The 23493-nt window shown below is 37.1% G+C and overlaps 1 protein-coding gene across 44 annotated transcripts in view; it reads right to left on the bottom strand.

Moving 5' to 3' along the window:
• The window catches only part of TCF7L2 (transcription factor 7 like 2), a 199756-nt gene that overhangs the window by 37259 nt on the left and 139004 nt on the right, over nucleotides 1-23493 (bottom strand). For 29 of the 44 annotated variants that reach the window (XM_033149637.1, XM_033149640.1, XM_033149639.1 and 26 more), the window contains exon 5: nucleotides 4218-4286. The exons of 13 other annotated variants lie outside the window; for them this stretch is intronic. In XM_033149637.1, coding sequence (XP_033005528.1) covers nucleotides 4218-4286 — 69 coding nt within the window. Of the gene's footprint in view, nucleotides 1-4217; nucleotides 4287-7041; nucleotides 7238-23493 lie in introns of those variants that run through there. 2 more of the 44 variants (XM_033149654.1, XM_033149668.1) reach the window with 2 other exon arrangements.

Consider the following 23493-nt stretch of genomic DNA (forward strand, 5'->3'; position numbering starts at 1 on the left):
ATGCAGCTTGTGGGGAGGGCAGCCTGTGGACCTGGCTTCCTGGATCTGGTGTCACTCAACTTACCAGGCCAGGCCAGGAACAGGGTATGGCAGCAGTGAGTTTGGGATGGTGACAGAGCACCAGTGGAACCCTCCCACCAGAGCATCCTCACCTCGCCCCTCTAAGTGGCAGCAACACCAGTGGCAGGAGGTCAAGTCTGCAGTACTGCCTGTCCCTGCCAGCCATGAGTAGAGAATGTACAATTCCTAAAGAAATAAAGAGTTTAGAGAATGATTTTGTAAATCTTTACCTGGGAAAATCTCTTTTATTCAAATAGTTGCCCAGAAGCTAATGTTCTTATGAGTGAGCACTTAGCTCCAATCCTCACTGTTCCTATAAATGTTTAGCATGGGCAATGCTGACTTTTCTTCACCACATCAAGAAATAAATTTATGCTAGGATTCGAGTCTGGGGCACCTTCATAGCAGGTCTTCTGAGTTATCATCAGACTTATAATAACTGCTTTGTGAAGGAGGGAAGCCTTTGTTTTCTTATTTTTTATTTCTCTCCTGCTATTCTGAGTCCTGCCATGCCACGTTCAATGCCTGGAACAGCCTCACCTGGTTATTAGGGGAGTTTATTCCTGAAGGTTCTGTAGGTTACTCCCTTGTCACACCAAACACTCATTTGCCCTTCACGTACTGTCAAGCCTTCCTTTCCTGCTTTGTCCACCAGGTCTGATACCAGTGATCAGATTTCTGAATAAGCGTTTAGCACGCTGTTGGTTTTAAAGCAGAAGTGAAGCAGAACAACGGCATGCTGGTTGTTGTTGTTGTTGAATTTGCAAATTTGTACAGAAGGCAGTTTACACAAAACTGACACAGTACAAAATAAGGTTTAAAAAGCAACCTAAAAACAAAATGCACTAACAAACAAACCCAACAGCAGTTAAAAGCAGCAGTTTGTAAAAGCAGGTCACACAGCAGAAGACTGGGAGTCGTGAGTCTGCAGTCTCTTCCACTCCAGTTTCTCCTACCAACACTCGGTTCAAAACTAGGGTCTGGGGCTGTTTCCACAGTTAAGAGGGGAAAACGCACCACCAGTAAGTGTGCTGATATATAGTGCTGACCATACATGGTTAAAACTAATCTATGTCGATCTATCTATATATGCATATCTCTATAGAAATGAAGCTCTCCCTTTGTTTGCCGGTCGCAATTTAGTTTTGTCGCGGATAGAAGAGTAAGGTGAAGACAATCACTGAAGAAGGAAGCATTGGGAGAGGAAAGCTATGCTCGGTTTAAAGATATCCAATAATTTGCAAGAGGAAGGTACAAACAATTCTGGAAGCACTTCTGGTTGTGTAACAAACAAGGTTGGCTTTAAAAGTAGGATTATGGAATTATATTAAATAAGCTTTCGCGGAAGGGGGGGAGTAGAGGCACAGGGGGAGACTGGGGGAGACTATTAGCAATGTGAGTGATGAGAAGAAGATTAATCCTGCATTTGCTTCTCTCTTTGAAGTATACAGGGGGTTTGCCTGACTAAAAGAGCAGTCTCTAGCACTATCCAATGGCTATAAAAGGTAAGTCACAGAAATTAGATAAAAAGCACTATTAGATCATCTTAGCCCATCCAGTCTTCCAGATATATGATTGTCCCCTGGAGTATATTTTCCTCTTACTTTGTTCATGCTTATTTTATAATAAAAGCTAATAGCTATTCTGAGAAAATTGAAGTTATTTGGAAACAACATCTCTTTTTATGCCATTAATGGCTATCACAGCAGTTCTTATTTTTTAAGTTAGTTATCCTAGTAGATGGAATTTAGAATAAATGCAAACGTAAATATAAAATGAGAGAATAAGGAAGTAAGGCACTCCTTTTGTTTTAAACTTGCTAATTAATGTTCTGGACCGAAAAGGCAAATCAAAATACAAACAACAGGAAAAGTTTGCCCCCCCCCCTTGATTGCCTATGCCTGAAGCAAAGCAAATTAAATTGCACTCATGGAATCAACAATGAAGTTACCAAACAGGAATTAGGGACGGTTTAGCACATGTATAAACAAAGATAACATAAACCATAGAGCTGAGTTTCCCATTAGAAATGTAAGCTGAACTGTATTTTCAAATACAGCTGTGTTGTGGGTAAATTCCTATACATTTCCCTCAATGCATGAGGTGGAGAAAAACCAGGGCATTACACATGCAGGGATACTGCTAGTAAAATTAAAGGTAATTGCACACAACAGCAATAATTACATACACAGCCCAATGCACTACCTTCTTATATGCCAAATGCTCAAGGGTACAGAAAGCTTTCAATAGGAACAAATCAGATCCATGCCATAGTTCATGAAGGTCACAACCCTGGGAAAGAACTGCTCACCTTCCAAGCATACTTAAAGCATAAACTTCTGTTAGCTTGCACAGCATGTTCTGTTAGCATCCTCCTGTCTACACTGTTCACATTTTGGATTGTGGTAAATTTAATATTGAATAGGCACTTTGCCCCAGACCTATATGGCTCTAATTCTTCCTCTAGGATTCATATTCTAAGAGAAATGGAATCTTGCAACTCACCTCTAAACCTATGAATCACCACCACATATTGAAAACAAATGGAACTATACCTCCACCTGCTCTCCCTGCCTTCCCCTCCCCATCAATATTCCCTTAGTGCTTTATTTTTCTACACAATAAAAACTGGAATTGTAACTTAAAACTGCCTTTAAAAGCCTAATACACTAAAGCAAAAGAGAAGTAGTTTTGTAAGCCTTTTCTGTTAATCTTTGAGAGATTGCATTAAAGCAAAGTCATCTTGGATTACTAAACCCTTCCAGGGACAGCTCTGTGCACCAGCAAATTGTGCCATTCACAACACATTTACATTTAACAACTGGTATTCCATACTCTTTCCAGATGCTCTTATTAAAACTCTGCACCATACTTATGGCAGTTGGTAAAACATTATTATGAGGTAACACGCTTACGACTAGAAAGATCCACTAACTTTTATTCTCAAGACTGAAATGCATAAATTTAATCTCATTTATTAAAGCTTTCTTTAGAAGTTTTTGGACTTTACAAATATAGAAAAAGCAATATGCCTGTAGCCAGTTTATTATTCTACAACATCAGCCACACTGAACATGGAGTTCTCTCTTGTTTTGGGACACCATAAGTAACTAATTTCACAGGAGGAGCAGCTGAATTTTGCGCTATTTCAAATTTTATTTTTACCAACCTGTCTGCTATAACCTGGTTGGTCCTTGCAGTCATAATTGGTTCCCAATGCCATATTTACAACAGAAATGTGTGCCTTTAATATGCATTATTAATTCAAACAAAGTAAGATTGTAAACCTTTTGAAATATGCAACAGTATATAAATTACCTAAATAAACATATACAACAGAATAAGAAAAAATGTCACATTTTAGAGAATTCTGACACATTTAAAGGACAATGGATACAAACAAACTCTTCATCTTTCCCCCTTCCAAGTGCTGGACATGTTCTTGAGCGGAATGAGACCATTCTGTTTATCTACGCAACATGCACTTTATTTAAATAAAGAATGCTTTCACACCTGACTAAGCATTTTCTTCAGAAATCTACTTCTCCTTAGCCTATTATTGTTGATACAGTGCTCTGAACCCTTTCAAAGTTTAATGTAGCTCATTTCTACCTAAGGTCTTGCCCTGTGCTCGCTCCCTATTGTAACTGAAGACAAGGCCTCCATTGATAACCATGGCTCCCTACACTAAAAAAGGGGGCTCATTTTCTTCCTTCACACAAATGACAACAGAAGCGCTGACAACCATGTGCTGGGACAATACTCCCCTAGCTTGAGTCTGACAAAAAGCAAACCACACACACACACACCTCTTCAAGGAGTGGCGTAGGCACAGCATATTTCTACTTCCCTTCTGTTTTTCTTTTAGCAGCTATTTCCTGGTTAGAGGATTGCTCCCATTAATAAAGGCCTACCTTCCAGTCAGCTTCCCCGTAATTAGGTAAACTGTTTAAATAAAATAATTCTGGCTTCTTGCTCTAAAATATGGAACAGCTAATTTAAACAAAGTTTGGGGGCAATGTTCACTGATATTCCATGTCCCCTGTCTCACTTCCACATGACACTTTATACACTCTTTCCTATAGAAAGACTGTAAGACATACCCACGTAATTTAATAACAAAGACACATTAAGGATACAATCCTAAGAATACCTACCAGGAAACAAGTTCCAAAAAACTCAGGGCGACTTGCTTCCAAGTAAACATGGCTAGGATCGGTCTGTAACTGAAATCATTAGGATTTTACCACTTGCTTAGGAGAAAGAAAACTATACATAGTACCTCAAACAATAAGATTCAAACAAATGCATATATATTTTTACAAAGATTGCTGTTATTTTAATGCTACTTTTGATGGACAAAAAACCAACCGTGTTTCATAATAGCATGTGACATAGCCCAGAATGTACAGGTAATAAATGTGATAATATACATGAAATATTCTTTTACAGGGAGGTTTTATTTTATTTTATTTTGGAGGGAGATCTAAATACTCCGGCAAGAAGATTTTGGGAACAATCAATATCATGTCAGTCAGTGTTAGCTTTTCAATGTTCTGCAAAAAACCTAGAAGTTAATACATTAAACATAGTTTTCTCCTAATTCATGCTAATTTCTTTATGAAGTGTCAATAATGCTTGGTTTTTTATTACTTGAAACAATTTAGCAGCCTGTTAAATAACTAGCCATTTAAAAAATGTGGCCTACATAATTCCAGGTTGGTTTTACCAGCATTATAAAAGGATTAAAGATTGAAACCCACAGGTGTGTGCCTAATACAAGAAGTTGTGATGGAAAAACGGACGGCCATTACAATCTGCCCCCTCCCCGCCTGCCAAGTTCTTGATTGAAACTTTGAAAAAAAGCACTAATTTCATTCAACTTTATATTTAAACTCATCTACATAAACAGTTTGTTTTAGGTTGTTATACACTGACATATAATATGGATAAAAATAAAGAGCCCATTGACATGATTTTTCTACAAAGTGATGCTCAGAAGTACATGCATCAACCTCTTCTAAATCAGAGAAACAAATGAAACTAATCACAAAACAAGTGACAACACACACACACAGAGAGAGAGACAAAGCATGTAACTGTGCTTTGGAATTCAGGAATAACATAAAAATAGAATGAGGTCGTGCTGTTTTGTTCCAAATGTATTTAGAGGAAAGATTGGCTTCCTCTTCCATATGAATAACTATTAATTTAAAAATTATCTAAGGGCTTTAGTTTTTGATTTCCAGAACACAGGATAAAAAACTGTGGTCTGCCAATTCATGCAATTGTTTATGCAGGTCTCTATTATGTGCAGACAAAACAAAACAAAACAACACACACACACACACACTCGGCCCATTAGAGGCAGGGGAAAACATGATATTTATATAAAATAGAAAAGCTATTCAGAACCAAAGACTACATGATGATGAGATTGTTTGGATAAAGGGGAGAGTGAAATGAGAGAAAACTAGATTAACTGCAATTCACACGTATGTAGTTTTTATCGCAACAGTAAAACAGCATTAAAAAAATAAAATTCAGTATTATAAATTCTCCAAGATCATATATAAATATGCATTTCATTATTACCTAGTCTATAATAGATCATTTTGATTAACGTATGTGCATTATGTAACAGTTTAATATCCACAACTATAAAGACATAGAGAGACGTTAAGCCAAACTTTCGTCTTCGAGAATCTTTTAGTTCACAAAACACACACACACAAACACACACGAGAGGATCACTGAAAACTGAAAGATAAAAATGATATATAATAGCACTTAAACCATTTTTTGAAGACATTAGATAGGGAAGGCTATCCATAATGAGGCCTAAACCTCAATGAGACAGAGCTTGGTAATTACAGCATAGCAAGCAAGGTACTTTCTGCATCCCCCTGAAGAACCCCCGAATGCGTTTTTCTTGTCACAAGCACTGAAGTATATGTATCTTTTCAACTGACGTATTTTGGATATCTTGGCAATGCAAATAATTACTATAACAACCTGTTGTCTCTTCTATGTTCCTAATGGAGTAAATGAATATTGTCCTCACTAAATCCAATTTATTTCCACATGGAACCCAGAACCATTCGAAACAGTACATGTTTAACAAATCTACTCAAATTAACACCTCGGGTGAAGGTGGGTGGGACATTTAAACAAATAATATGTAAGGTTAAGACTGTAGAAAATTTAAATACTACATTATTATTTTAAAAACCTCCACTGTGGAAATCAGGCACTTAAAATCAGCAGAATTTACTTTACTAACGTAAATACTTATACTGTATCTGTCAAGCAGAAATAAGGCTTGGCTAATAAAGCAGAGAATAACTAAGAGATGAAATACCTGCACAATTAAATAAAATTCTGAAGCAAACATAACAAATAAATAAAAAGGGAATGTTTTGTTATGCTACATACACCTATCACAGTACATATACAAAAAAATACATGCACGCATACACACTTGCTTTTGTTGGCAAGCTCCACTCAACAGCTTTAGCTCAATAAATACAACCAGCTGTATATTATGAAATGGCCTTTTCCCTATGACAACACTCCACAACGAAAAAGAGAACTTCTCTCCAAGAAGAAGAAAAGGCAAAAGAAAAACCCCCTCCAACAATTATTTTTTAATTGTTCCATGCCTTTGCATGTGATGAAAAGGACATGCATGCTTTGTGTTGTTTTGTAACTATTACAGTATGTTAAGAACTGTCAGTGACAAGTCATTCTACCCCCTCCCCTAAACTGACTCTCACTGTATTTTTTTTTTAAAGTATTGAACAAAGGTCACAGCTTGAATTGACTGTTCTATCTTCCTTTTAAAAAATGCTTCCACAGACACGAATAAAAACAAGTCACACAACTAGTTCAATGGTCAAGATGCTCTCTCTCTCTCTCTCTCTCTCTCTCTCTCTCTCTCACACACACACACACACACTCTTAAACACAAATGCTACTCACCCAGCAATTCAAATTGAGATGCCAACAGCCAAACTGCTGAAACAGAGAGAACCCAGGGGCGAGTGCTCCTCCTTTACCACTCAAATCTTCCATTCCCACTAAAATTGCATCCCTCGGGTACATAACGGCTTTGTCTTTCCCACTCTTAATCTCATAAACTTTTCCCCCCTTCACTGTCTAGATGCCAATTGTACTAGCTTTGTATTATTTCCCTTGCAGCTTTTCACTTTCTGTCTCCCTCCCATCCCCCGCCTGCGTTTTTTCACTTAAAGTACAGTCCTAAAAGATCAAGATGTTTCCAGATTTGAGGCCTGGCGTTCCTTGAATGCTCCGCATCCATTGTGACATCGGGCTGCGAGAGAAGGTGTCTTATTTTCTAAGATTGTCTCTGTTGCGGATTTCAAAACTTGAAATAATCACTTCGGTTTTCTAATACACAAATTCTCTTACTGTCAACCCCCCCCCCCAACCGCCCCTCCGTTTGCTTGCTAAGGATAGCTAAAGAAGCAGTTACCTTGGAAATAAATGACAACGCTACTAGGATTCAGATAGTTACAGGTAACGCTATGCGTAGTGAGGCAACAACGGATAGCCATGAGGGAGCAAGAGCACCTAAGTGTAACAAGCAGTCACTGTCAGATCCCACCAAACAAATTTCTTCAGGAGAGACCTGCAGGAAGCAGTTGATTTTGTTATCATTTTGACACATTAGTAATCGTTCTCCTTTGCCCCCAACTTTTACCAATATTAAATTTTTTTGGTTCTTGGTTTAAACAGGCTGGTTCACATGAAAACAGTATAAGAAATGATCATCAAGTTCACTACAGTTTTACTGTCTAAGGTATTTTGCTACAGCAAGCTTGTTTTAGTTTCTGTAACCACGAGCTTAAAAGAGAGACCAGATTCCTCTGTGAACTGAAAAATTGTGTCTTTTTTCATCTACATTCATAAGTTATCCATCATCTGTGATAGGTATTGACTTAAGAAACAAAAATCGCAAAGGCAGCTCTGGTTTTTATGGGGGAATGCGGTCAAACCTACAGTGGCTATCTCTCAAAATACCTGACAAGAAAGCGCCAGTAATATGGTTAAGCACAACGGATAGGTAAAACTATCTGCGGTTCGGTATCATTAGTAGTTCGGTGTGCAAGTTAATTTTATCAAAGCAAAAAAAGTTTCTGAATTGTCCAAAACCCACAAAGATTTTTATATTCAGCTGGAGGAGATGTGAAGAAGACCTGTCATAAACCCTTATACCTTTATATATAGTAATATATAAAAAAATATTATTTTTAAGACAGTTTCAAAACTTATGCCGCGCTCATCACTACAGAAGTCACTGCAATGTGGTCCTGCTGTATTGATTACTATCTTGCTATTATTACTTTACAGGTGTACGGACTGATCTGCAATTCAGAAGTGGAGACAAAACCTTAAGAATCTGGAGACACTCGCCAGAATGTAATCAACGGAGACAGAAGTTCTTCTGTTTGCTTTTCTTACCACCATCCTTTTCCGCACTTATCTGGCCTTTGCACGTAAAGTGTCAGCCAGCAACCGTTAAGGCCCTTAATACCAAAACAAAACCCTGCAATTTCCCTTTACATGGCAATAACGAAAGCAACGAGGCTCCAGTTTGACAAGTAAAAAGCTCCAACAACACGGCAACTAATTGCCTTCCCTCCCTCTATTCACAGCGGCCACCACACTCCAGCGGCTGCTTTTGTCCCACGTGCAATTTCTTAAGTAAACTGCAAGTTCTCTGGCTGGTGATGGACAGTTCCCAATCATTTAGCAACAATAACTTATAAAGTGCAGCAAATAGGATGGGCAGCTTTTAAACAGAGGCTTTCCTTTTCTTGGCTATCCCAAAAACGAGGCAGAGGGAAGCAACATAAGGCGGGGGGGGGGGGGTTGAGGAAGCACAACAGTATAATGCCCAGTATTTTTTTTTACTTTACTTCTTTCCTATAAGCAATGCATGCACCTACCAAGTTTCTTTAAAAAAAAATAGTTTCTCAGCAGAACTGATCTGAAAGCATTGCAGAGTACAGTCATCTAGTTAATGTCCTGCAATTAAAATTTCCAAAAATATTTGGATTTGCGGGGGCGGGGGGTGTTGAAGTGTCAGAGAAGTAAGCACAGCCTAAGAATAGAAACCCATCTAATTAAGAAACAAAATATCTAAAAGTTAGCAAAACAAGCTGTGATAGTACCTCTGTGGAGGGATAGAACCCTCCTCTTGTTGCAATGAAGTTGCAATTACACATGGGAGAGACCAAATGGAGCTGCTGTTCAATATCAGATTCTTCTTGGGTCCAGCACACAGATGTTAAAGCAAACTTTATTATTTATGGGAACAGGGGAATAAGTACTACCATGAGATTTTCTACAAGGGGAGGAATCCCCCAAAACATTCGGCTTCCCTAAGACAACTTTTCGTTGATGGAAGGAAGGTGATGGCCTTACTTAACCTAACCTTGAGGAGCAAAGCACTGAAGAATATTGTGTGTCTCCAAGGAAAAAAAGAAGGCAAAGGGTTAGCTGTTAATGATGATAGAGATCACTTTGTCCATGCTAAAGTTCCCAAACTCTGAAGCTTCTTTTAAAAGACAAAAACTATTTGCTATGCTTTAAACCCATCAATCTTAAAATGCTCCGAACAGAGAAAAATTAACGTGCAACAGAAACATGCAACAGAAATGAAAGTATCAGTGCCAATTCATTAAAAGCAATGCCTCACTCTGCTAGCCTTGTGGGAAAGAGGAAAAGGTTTAGCTTACCATTTACAACAGTTTTAATCAGGATGCTTCACGCTGCCTGGTTTCAAGCATGCTGCCGCTTGTTATATTAACATACCTACATGATGTGCAATAAGACTGCCGTTGGTTGATCCACTGGAGGGCAGCACCCTACCTAAGCCATTCACCACTGAGCTGCACTGAGCAGATAAACACACGGGAAGCAGCTCTGCAACGCCAGCTCTTCAGAAAAGATGCTCAAGTCCAGTTCCATTCATAGAATTATCTCGCATGGTAGGAAAATGAACAATACTCGCATCTCCCCTTGATTCAATGCAAATCCACAAAAAAATGTGAAAAAGCTCTCGTTTCTCTCTCCCCTCCTTCCCACAAAACCCTGTATATTCAGTCTGAAGAACAAAAGCCGATATTTTGTTTGCCGACTTGGCAAATATAAAGGAAATCTCAGTTCTCCAAAGTTCACCTAACTTGGTGAAAGCCCTGCTTTGCTGCTCGTCACTGAAATGAAGCTTTAATGGCTATTTGATGCCACTCAATTGGGGGAAGCCCGTGGTTCAATTTCAGTAAAAGGTAGAAGATTGTTCCGCTCTTCTCCCCCCCATCCTTGCTTACAAAAATTCCCCCATTCCCAAATTCCTGTCAACAACAATAATTGAATTCTATTTTTATAAAGACTTTAAAAAAGTATAGCATAATGTCTAAAAAGGAAACACAAAAAAACCCAAAACAAAAACAGAAGCATTTAGTATGTAATTTTTCCCATGGTTTTAAGTAAAAATCACAGAAACTTGCGGATGTCTTCCTTTAAAGCGAATGGTCCTAACACATATTAAACCACCGCTGCGCGCCTTCTAAGCATAGTAGGAAAAAATGACTATTGATCTTCAAATAGCGATAATTGAAAAGATCAAAAAGATTAAACAAAATCACGAATGTGCTGACTTACCATGCTATGCTTTTTTTGTTGCAACTTTGTAGAAATTTCACTCAAAGAAACTGCATCAGAGGTGTCAAATTTTTTAGCGGAGTGTGATCGTATTACTTCCGCCGCCCTGCCTTCCAATGCTTCAGAACTTTTCCCCCTTTCTCTTTTTTGTTTGTGGTACCTAGCTTTTTGCTATAGACTTTAAAAGCCTTCAGCTCAGCAAACCAGCACAAATTATCTTGCCACCTTGCGTAGCTCTGATGCTTTGGCCGCTAACTTTGGAAGGCCCTTTACTACTGCATCAAAATTAGCATTGTCAAAGCAGTTAATGAATATTAATATTGTATTTGTCATTGGAGCTGGCCCGTTGCTGAACTCCGAGTCATCCATCAGGGACAAGATTAAGAACACAATTATTTCTGACTGACAGGGACCAAATCTGCTAGAATTTTTTTTTTAACAATTCGGGGGGGAACCCCCTCCCCCCCCACAATATCATCATCTTAAGGTGTCTCCCAAGAGACCGGCAACTAGATTAATACTCTTTTAATGAAGTACAGATCATTATTTGGGGAGGGGGGTGAGATATAGACTATTGAAGCTATTTAATTATGCTTATTGTTACATTTTTATTTTTATTTTTTTAAAAAAAATACAGACTGCATATATTTTTTTGACAGCTGTCCAGATTTTTATTCATACTGTTCTAAGAAAAAGAATACTTTTTCTGAAATCTTTTTTCCTTAAAAAAAAAAAAAGAACAGAGAAGGAGCAATTCATCCCATCTGGGATAATTTTCCATGTCTTCACTTTTAGCAGCTCAGAAAAGACAGCACAGTAAATAATTCCTACACAATTTTGACAAGAGACACCTTCATCAGCTACAATTCCTTCTACTCCAATTCCCTAGTTCCCAAGAACTGTCTCACTCACTTTATTCTGGATGAACCATTACATTTACAGAAACTCTTAAATTCCCTTTTAATGGTGACATCTTTCTGTAATAAACACACAGGAAACAACACTTGAAGAACCCAAGAACAACCATTAACTAACCAGTAAGCGGAAAGTGGTTTCCCTTGGAGTCGGAAGAGATCAAACTTGTTAATTTGAATTCAACCAGGTCCCAACTTTTGAACATGAAAAGTCGTGCATTATGCCTTATGATAATTAATGGATTCGTGAAATCAAAAGGAGTGAATGGAAACCGAAGGAAATACTGGAAAGATTTTGAAAAATGACCACACAAGGCTGAGCTACTAGAGCAGTTCAACGCTCGCTGTTTTAAAATAAATCACATCTTTAAAAATTGTCTCTTACCTGTTTTAACCAATTTATCTGTATCCACTGCTGTATCCAATTCACCCACCAACCCACCCACCCACACCCACACAGATCAAATCAGTTACTTAATTTATATACCTGGGCATGTGATTTTTACAGGCGCGTTTTGGAACATACCTTTGGTGGCTTCTTTCACAGAAATTGCTCCCGAGATCATATTTGTTAATCCTCCCCCTCCCTTCATTTTGGGGAGAAGTTTCTTATTTTAAATGTGGTAAAAGGGGGAGAATGAAAGGGGATAAAAATGACAGATGTGATAGCTAATCTGTCCAATGAATCATGGGGGTCTAGGTAAAGCTGTTGAGGCTACTGCGCTAATCTACAGCTCCCACTGACCAGCCTACTGGCCCCCTAATACCATTATCAACCCTTAGATGAGCATTCTAAATTAGAGTTTTGTTCCAAAAGGGTGTGAAGTTGACCTCTGGTGCCAGGAAACCTCTGCCGTACATACAGATGGAAAAGTTCTTATGATTTTTTTTAAAAAAAGAAATCTCCTTTTCAAAGGGATTTTGCATTTGCGTATATGTGTGCCCCTCTCTCTCTAGGAGCAGTTTTTTTATGGATACCATCATCTACTGCCTTGTCAAGACATCAGCGAAATAATAATAATAATAATAGGTAACAAATTTCTTTAGTATATTGATTTTTCTATAAAACAAGAACACGGTTGCCGAGTTTTGGGAATCATTTCCACCCCCAGCCACCTCTTTGCTACAGAAAAAAAAAGTGCAATAAAACGCAATCTTCTTTCAATGCACTTTGTCTAAGCAGATTTTTGTTTCATTTATTTGGGTTTAGCGTGCCTTCAAAAGACCGACATACCCATACATCATTTTCTTTGTCATAAAGATATTTTTGGCCATTACTGAATGTTAATTGTAAGCATCCAAAAATTGTGAAAGGTAGAATAAAAGAATATTTATTTATATATAATTATTTCCCTATGGGTTTTATTAATAGGGTGAACTTCCTTTGTCTTAAAATCCATTCACACACAGACACCCCCAGTGTGAACAAGCCACACTGCGGTAGGAAAGAAACCTGAGTAAGAAAGGAAAAAGAAACGAACATTTTCTATCATTTGTATACCCTCTTTTGGAGCAATAAGAGACATATCATCTTCAAGAGGTACTATGCTTTGGGCTTTGTTCAGGCCTATTTATTCTACATTAAATGGAAATTTACTTCAACGCCTGTATTACCAAACCCGGTATCGGTCACAACAGAAAACGAGTAGTTTATAATCTCCTTCAATAAAGCCAACATCTCATTTCCCCTTAATAATATGTTAGAGCTTGCAAATTTTTAGGTCAATATTTACAATTTGGGATTTTGTGGATACCAATCAACACCATCAGACACCTATCCCCATCTCAGTTCTTAATAGGCTGCTTTCTCTGCCTCTCTCTGCTTCCCCAGCACGACTGCATCAGCACTAGTATCAAATTAACTCTCCGACTTTGAAACTTATTGATCTGCTATTAAGACACCAGTGAACCTGATGAAATGAGTGCTGTAGGTGCAGTCAGGACTTCAAAGTCTCACACAGCCACATAAAACAAGTGCCTTTGATCCTAACTCCGATCTGCTGAGGGTTTAAAGCCCAATTCTCCCTAAGCTGCCCTTCTCACTCGTCATGTCTGATGTCTTACCAACCAGCGACTTGATAATGTTAATAATGCAAATTTTAGCAAATGATTTTTACAGTGGCAAAATTAATTATATGAATTTATGCTCCTTTCAATTTGGGCATCTGAAGTACAAAAAAAAAAAAACCATGGCAGCAATTACAGTTGCAAAAAAAGAGATGCTGCTCATGTTCTGCATTTAAAACACTATGCAACTATAACAATTTTTGGTATTTGTACTGGCAAAATCACATTGAAATACCTACTATTTACTGCAAATAAAACTGAGCTTTGGGCTAAAAGTTACACAATTATTTTAGCCTTCTTCTACGACGTGTAGTGGGAACTAGCAGCTATTTGCATGTTTCACATATTCGCTTTTCTGTCTTTTTGCCACTTGTATAAACAACGAGTCCTTGTTAGTTCTTCATATGAATTCCAAATAACTTCATGCAATATGTTCACATTAAATAACACTTTCTTTAATGTATGTACCTTGGGCTATACGATTATTAGATACAACAAAAGGATTTCACACAGTTTATCAAATATAGAAAGAGGCAAGCATCATGTTGCCTGAAAAACAGAATAAATCAGTACTTAAATACTAAAGATTAAATACCGAGGAACTTAAATCTATATATTTATAAGTTCACTTATGTAGATTCTGTTATATATTAAATCAAACAATCCTTCGTGCCACTAATAGATTATAAGCATTTTCTTGGAGATCATACTGAAGGCTGAAATCTAATGGAATTATAAAAGTAAATAATATATATGTTGAATATTTGCTCTTCTTTTTCTTCTCATGGACACACACATTATTTAGTCATCAACTTTCTGTATTAGCATAGCAAAAGAGCAATATCCCTTAATACTTAATCAACATCAAATATTAGGGCAATTTTTGAAGAAAAAAATTGAGGGAAGGTACCTCAAGTGTGTGTGTGTGTGTGTGTGTGTGTATGTATATGTGTGTGTATGTATATATATATATATATATATATATATATATATATATATATATATATATATATATATATATATTTAAGCTGTGTACAGGAACAACTTTACACAAACTAAAGCAGCAATCCTGATCCCACTGAGCATAGCAGGTTTACTTCTGTGCAAGCATGCACAGGATTGCACTCTAAAAACGATTCTTTTTTAAAAATCAAGGACAGGAAAATTAAGAGATGTATTATACCTTTAATTTTCCCAGTATATTCCTTCTGAGGAAAACATATTTCAACATTTCTGCCATATAATTCTTCCATATTTTTTCCTCAGAAGGAATATACTTTGGCCCTCAGCACCAAAATATTATTTTGTAGAAATACTGTTTCTAGAAAACTATTTCCCCCCCTCAAGAATTTGTTTCTAATAAAATTTAAATTAACTGGGGGGGGGGGGCGGGGGGAAGAGAGAAGAAGCCCTAAAAAGATATTGCTATGTTGATACTCACTTAACCTACTTGCAATTCTAAAGAAGTCAACACTTGATTGTGACAATGTTCAAAAGAATTTCCTATGCCACAAGCACAGTAAAAACTTTCACCAATTAGTGCAGGAAAAAAGGAGGGAAAAGCCACAGCGCTGGTGCTCAAAGAGCCAGGCCTTGCGGCAAAGCTGTCATGTCGAGTGGATTGATCAACAGGACCACAATTTCTAATGGCATGTTGTCATGAAAAGTCAGCCACGGGGAGCCACCTGCTTTACTGCTCGTAGACAGCTAGGGAGAGGAAGGGGGAGCCTTTCATACCTAGCTTCACTAGACCCTTTTGCTGGCAATTTTGGAAAGGGTCTCCTGATTTTTATTCAGTAGGAATATGTCATGTCTCCAAACGCATTACCCAGCCTCTAAGATTACAGTTATAGAAGACTGAAATTCTCATCTTCTCTCGCTCTTTTACAGACAGACACACACACACACACACACACACACATACACGTTACCTTCACTATCACACATATTCCCAGATCTAAAACATTTTCGTCGCAACTCTAAACCAATCACAACTATCAATATCTTCTAACTCGTGCCTGAAGACAATGTAGACTACCTGCCTTTGCCCTCAACAGACATCCTGTAGTTTGCTTAACACAGAACATGGTACTGGCATTGTTCCAGTTTATATGCCACCCTATTTTTAGGAACTTGTTACACATTAGACCACTGTGTTGCTTGTACCATGGGCAGATATCTACATATGAAATGGTTGATATAATAGATTTTTAAAGTATTTTATAATGTAACAAAACAAACAATATTTTGTCTCAACTCTTGATGGAGCACAACTGAAATCTGAACAACCTTCTGCCAATTTATCATCAAACTGAGCACTGTACTGCCTTATTCAAAAAAACTGTGCCAACCTTTGGCTTGTGCTGTTTTGACTGATGAAGCATGGGTATTTTGTCACTAGAACAAATACTAAGGACAAATATTATACCATCAAATATGATATAAGGAAAATTGCTCTAGTAATTATGGCTCAGTTGAACAAAAAAGGCAATGTTGTGTCACAGAAGAAAATAAACATATCCAAGTTGAAAATATCTGTGATTCAGTAGACAATCTCAGAGCTTTTATTCACCTAGACTTCAATGAGGACTAGCAGTAGGTTTAAATTTTCAAGATATTGAACATTTTCTATCTGTTTATTTGAAAGCATCTACAGTAAGACAATAATAATAATATTAATAATAATGTACTGTGTATACCAATTTAATGTGTGTGTTTTTTACCAACACAAATCATCTATGTACAGAAGAAAAAAGTCAAATAAAAGTTAAAGAACTTTCAAGTTCATGTAAGCAACCCCCAATTGGCATGCAAATCACGTACTGTAACCTTTTATCGGTGCAGCCTCTGGTCTCATCAGTCGATGAAATTCTCAGCCCGCGGCAACAGCTTAGCCGAGGGACGCAGACCAATGAGAAAATATTCATTGTGTTAGCATTTCAAATGGCGAGAAAGGAAGAAGAAGCGCTAACTGATCACTGCCCATGGAATTAATTGGATATTCCAAGAATAATGTCTCTCACTGAAGATCCTTGGAGGCCGAGCACGAGTAGAGACCACATTTTGTGCGGTGCCTTCAAAAAAAGACCGCTTGGGGGGCAGTGGACATATTAGGGGTTTAGCGCATTTCCCTAAAGGCCAGAAAATAATCAGATGCACTGAACCAAACTCAGCTAATCCATTCCATAATTATACACACAAAATCCAATAAACTTTGTCACATTACTGGAAAATTAAACCATTATAGCAAAGGCATTGCTATTGTGCATAAGTTTGGGGCATGATTTTGGTTCAAGGAACATTTTGATGAAACACTGAACTTCAAGGGATATTGTCTTTAGAGTCTAGAATGAGAATAGTGTAGATTTGAGTCTTCTGTTTTGTTTCAAACTTTTCTAGATGCTTCTGTCCTTTATATAGATGAGATTTACGTTTCAGCTTTATCGCACATAGTCCAAGCCTATGCAATGACCCCGTGTGATATTAGTATATCATTCCTTAAGACACATCTTACTTCAAGCTTTTCAAGACTTGTTTGCTTTCAAACTCAAAATAGCATAAAGAATTAGCATTGTTGGGGGCGCTAGAAGATTGAACTAAGACTTTGACTTGGTCCAACGCAGTAGCCTTCTGGATAAACAGTTGCTTGTGCAACTGAATAATCTCCAAAAGGTAAAAAGAAGAAGAAGAAGAACGAAGGGTGGGGGGGGGGGTAAGAAAGGGAGAAAAATGAGATTAAGAACCTTCCCAAATGTTCCATCTTTCCTATCGACCGCTGGCCTAGCGTGAGGTGTCAATTTTGACTCCAAAGAGAGCACACGAATTCGCAGCGGTCCCATTATGCGGTCTCTGCGCTCATTGTAAATTCTGTCAACGAAGTCAATCTTATTAACTTCCGCACTGGTTCACACATGACATTTTCTTCAATTTTCTTGCTGACATCAAAAACATCAATTAGCAGCCCGAAAATAGGAAGGAACGAATGACAGAGCCTGATAACGTCAACTATTTGAAGCCAAGGGTAAATCTATTCTCCAGTTCTGAATGCGTTCATTACAATTGCATTTTCAAAGAAGACCTCCAAATAGCAAAGAAAATTAAATTTATCATCTAGAAATGCCTAGAAATTGTTTTTTTAATCCTATGTCTATCTCTCAATCCCAGAGTGTAATACAAAGTATCGTAATTCATTTTTATGATAACATGCCACAACTTTAATAGAAAGTTTATAAAATATGCAGCCCCTGCCATACTTCCTATCACACAGAAACTAGAAGGGATGAGAAATTTGTCCACCAGATTGGACCACTGCCTTGTCTACTCATCGGTTCTTATAGGCTGGCATAGAACTGAGGGGGGGGGGAGAGCGAGAGAGAAAGGACACACACCGACATCTAGAGAAATGAAGGAATCATGGGCATCGCAGCTTTAGACTAACTAGTGTCTTTAAAACAGTAGCAAGCAGTAAAACACTGGAGGGGGGGGCGCGGAATCCTTCCATTTGCATTTTTCCCATCTCAGATAAAGCAAACCCAACTCCTCTTCCATTAAAGCAAAGGGAGAAGTCCACTCAAAGACTTTATACTACCTGTCAAAACCTGAAAGCACATGTCTTCAATCATCTCCTTGAACTTCACTAACTGAACTATTAAACCATTTCATTTTATTGATGTTTTCAAAAACAAGAACTTAAAAATATCTTCCCTTCACCTTAAAACACTTAAAACCAAAATGGAACGTTATGCAGTACTCAACAATTAATTTGTGGGGAGGATAGCAGCCTTAACACAACTGTGGGGGGGGGGGACACGTAATACCAAGCTGCTGATTTAACGAATTTTTTTTTTGTTCTTGAGTCTGCTTTGTGAGACATCGTAACTTTCATGCTTGTATTACATCTCCTAGGGAGTGAATGAAAGCAGCTTCAGTTGGCTACCAAAGACACTCACTCGGACTTAATGCAAACAGAAAGAGCAGCTACACCCTGATAAACAGATCACATTCCTTCAGCCCATTGATTTTTTGATCTTTTGACATTTTTTAGTTGCTTCCATTCCCTTCCTTGTCTTTTTCTCAATGTCACAAAAGACAAAAATGTCTAAACAATTGATGGTGGGGATATCTATTAGCTGTCAACCCGACTTTTTTTCCCCGGCACTGACTAACAAATTCCGAAATAGAATGCCGAGAACCGGCATGACGATGCATCACAGGAGTTATTTCAAAGATAGCTAATCATGATCTAATGTTTTGTCTTTACCAAGCAAAACCTTGCTAGGAAGAAGTCAAGTATGGGAAATGTGGAAGTAAAGGAGGAGAATTCTATTGAGCAAGCTGATACTATTTCAACTGTGTTGATACACAAACCAGGAAGGAAAATGATTCCTGAAAAGTTGCGCACACTTCTTGGAGCTTTAGTAAGGTTATGAGACATAAGTACGTATCCTCCCTTCTTACAAAACAGATCATATTCATAAAGGAAATATTTAAGAGTGTTCAAAAATATAGATTATAGCAATGAATCAAAGCTTGAATTTTTTTTTTGAGGTTCAGACTGGTTGTCAATATAACATCTTATTGAAAAATCAGTATTATTAATTATATAAATTATAAACTACATGAATAATCATCAAACTGATTCATAAAATATATTATTGCACTATGATTATTTGCTAATGACTAGAGCTTCTCATGAACCAAAATCTTCAATTAGCCAACCTACCTGTAACCAATATTTGAAATGACTGCTGTCTAAAATTACTGATTTTGATTTCTTTCTTACTCCCCAATAAAGCTAAAAAATTAGCTGAAAGAATTTTTTAAAATATATTTGCAAAACAGTTTCCATCTCCATCTTCTCGGAGACAGATTCTTGTGCTTTTTCCACATTGTTCTAAACATAAACAGTGACACTCGGTTGAGTGACAATTCTCTGTCTCTAATCTTTTGTTTGAATCAAAAGAGTCATTTTGAATCTAGTAAGATAATCCACTGGGGTGTTTCTTGCAGAAACTCCAGTGAAATGAAGGAAACCTACGCAAGAACACGCACATTCAAACGTACATGCTCTTGTGTGGTTTCCATTGATTTCCGTGGAACTTGTGTGGGAAAACTTTCCCAGCAGATTGTGCCCTAACATTTAAAACAAAGCTCTAAAATCCTTCAGGAGCAAGAGTTATACATACTTTTAAAGGGTCCTCTTGGATGGACCTTCAGCAACTGCATGTGGCGACTATTACCACTGTTAAAAACGAAACTAAGGCAATGCAAATTGATATTTTAATCAACATACAATAATGCTTCTGTTCTGCAGACTCAGCGGATTTGTTTCAAAACTGCAAAGTTGGACTAATTCTCATTGTGAAAAATCTTCCAGGTTTGGTGTGCTTCTATCACAACAATCCTTACAGAAAATAATTAAATATTTTGAAAAGTTTGTAGTCTTTTCATCTCTTCAAGAACACTGAACATTATTTACATTTGATGTTTTTATATACGTGTGTGTGTGTAAATAATTATGTGAGGGTATTTAACAGCATTGAAAACAGAAAAGTCTACTGGGTTATATTTGACTGGCAGTGGCAAAGAACTGACCACAGGTTACAGATAGGATGAACTGTGGTTATGTTTTTTCAACCACGCGCTGTCCTTGAAACGGAGGCTGCATACGGCTCCATTAGATATAGCTCCGGTGCTCTTGATCTATTATTTACAAAGAATAACCCTTCACTGCTTAAGTGGCGACTTCTACTTCATCCTTCCATTTCAGACGCATCAAACAATTTGGGAGGGGGGGGGAAGAAGGGGGGAAATAAGTTCATAATACAATTTTATGCAAGTGAAAATAATACTTGAGGGTTGTTGGGTTTTTTTGTTTTTTTAAAAAAAGACATATTATCTGAAATAAGAATATTCTTGTCAGCAGAAAATGAGACAGCTTTGTTCTGATAAAAAAAGTTATCTTAAATTGATGGTAAACTGTAGATAATAAAATTATTTGTGGCCTTAAAACAAAAATAGATTTAGAGCAGTATACATTCTTATCTGACTCTAGAATAAACTGACGATCCCAGTGGAAGATTATATTCGAATATGAGCATTTTTTCATTGAAATATTGTCTGTGTAATGAATAAAACTATTATTTAAGCCTATTCAATCTAATTAGGAAGCTTAGATCTCACCTTTGAATTGAACTTTCAACTTTCTGATGCCAATTAGAAACTATTTTAAAAGTATTTCCCAATTAAACAGATTCCTGTGATCATTTCTGACATAAGATAAAATAGAGCTTTTCAGCAAAATTCTGTTGGTGTACAAAGGGGAGATATGACTATGCAATGTCTAAATCTTACCAAATATATAGACTGGATTTGGCATCTTGCCAACAAAAAAACTGCTGAATTTCCTAATGCCCCTGCTTTATTTCCACCATATTTGACAACAGTATTAGAGCTACAAATTCAATTTTTTATTATTTAATGTACTTCTGCCTTCACTGAGTTATCATATTTTGCCACCAGCTATATTCACACAAGGGCACAGATGTTTGTTTGTTTGTTTGTTCATTTAAAAAAGTGAACTGTTTAACAATGAAGTGTTCCAGACCACAGACTGCTTTAGGTGCACATTAGAAACTTTGTCCCATGGAATAGGTGTCCCATATATGCAAACATGTGGAAGAATAAGGGCATGACCCGATAGTACAGAATGCAGGTAAGCTACACATACATGTGCATATGAGAATGTGTATTAAATATAAGTGCAGCTCCCATCAATTCTGCACATTGTGAATTAATGCACATTTTATCACTGGCCTATCAAATCAAGCATATCCCACAAAGTACCGTATTTTTCCATCTATAAGACACCATGTATAAGACGCCCCCTATTTTGGGGGACTCAGATTTAAGAAAATGGGGGTGGGGATGCCTAAATTTTGACATTATTGTTAGGGGGGAAACCTAGTCTTATACAAGAAAAAAAACGGTATATGCCATACTTTTTGTTCCATCAATGAATCCTTCAAGTCAATTAACAAAGATTTTACTATATTAAAAAATCAGTTACAAGAGAAAGTAATACACTAAAACAAATCAAGAATTATCTAATAAAATCAACATTAAGAAGAGGAGTTATCCAAACTCCAACAATGGAGTAACACCTTTTTTTTTTTAACTATCAAAGAAGGGACCAACCAGACCTCTTGAGGTAAGGAGTTTCAGAACTTGGCCTTCCCATGCACCCAGCAGCTGATGGTGGAACATGAAGCAAAGTCTTCCCCAGAGATCTACACAGATGGAAAGGGTTATACAGCAGAAGACCCACCTCTTATATATCTTGGTCTCACCATTCAGGACTCAAAAGATAATGAGTACAATGGAGCTTGGAAATGATAATGAAGCTGATGAAGCAGCAGGGGTATATATTATTATTATTATTATTATTTTAAAAAAACCCAGCCTGGTACACCACATTGTGTACCAGCTGAATTTTCTGAGCATGCTTCAAAGGTGTACTCAGATACTATGTGCTGAAGTAATCCAGCCTGCATGTGTGATAGTGGTAGGAGCTGATTTTTATGGAAAAGGACAGAGTTAGCGTAGCAAAAGCAATCCTGGCCATAGCCCCTGCTCAATGATCAAGAATCAATGCTGATTTGAAGAGTACTCAAAACTATGAGCCTGATTCATCAAGAAAAGTGCAACTTCATTCAAACCATGTCATATAACTGTCTTCATAACCTAGGAAAAAACCCCAACTCTAAGTATTTCTATCCATCTGGATTAAGTGGTTTTTCACTCAGATCCAGTCCTTCACAGATCTCAAACACCAGGATCTTCACTGCCTCCCTGGAATTAGATTAAAAGAATCAAGGTATCATCAGCATACTTATGCCACCCAAACTCTTCTGGCAGTTTAATGTAAATTTTAAGCCAGATAATGTTATATAGCTCAAGATGATTTCATATGTACACACATGCTTGCCTTTGCTATGTTTGTCTAACAATTTATCTTTAGGCTCATCCTTCATTAATGACAAGTCAGGTCAATATTTATGATCAGATTGCAAATTAGACCAATTTAAGAATCCCACACACCTGTGTTGAAAAAATGTAATGTTATATTACGAAACTACTGTGCAATCTGGTGTATCACATTAACACATTTCATGCCCAATGCAAAAGAATGTAAGTAAAATTAAATATATGCCTATGTAAAGAATACAAATCACACATGAGATAACTGCAGGTGTTTTAAGCACAATTTTTGATGCAAGGCAATGATTCAGTAGGCAAATACATTAACCAAAAGTGCAAGTATAGAGGTTAAGAGCAGTGAGGTGACGATAAACATGTCATTAAAGGCCAAGTAGCAGACTTGAATTTTCATTACAGATTATAATACTCCCAATTCTCTGAATTACACTTAATCATAGTTTTCAGAGCATTTAGCTGTCTAAATGACATGCTTAAAGGCTAGCTTAGTAGGAGATGGGTATTTGATTGTGCAAACTGATGTTTGTGGGAAAGAATAAAACATTTGAACATTAAATTCTTTCCAGAATTTATGTTGATGTATACACATCTAAGTACACATGTAGCTATTAGTTTTTATAGAAGAGAACACAAAATTAAACTTTTTATTGGGATTTGTGTGTTCTGAAATCCTCATTGGAATTTATAAATATTTTAGGATTTTATTCATTTAAGCCTATATCATACTAATATGCAGTATATCATCCAAATCTAAAAAGTCAGTTCT

Source organism: Lacerta agilis, chromosome 5 (assembly GCF_009819535.1).
Source record: "Lacerta agilis isolate rLacAgi1 chromosome 5, rLacAgi1.pri, whole genome shotgun sequence".
Lineage (NCBI taxonomy): Eukaryota > Metazoa > Chordata > Lepidosauria > Squamata > Lacertidae > Lacerta > Lacerta agilis.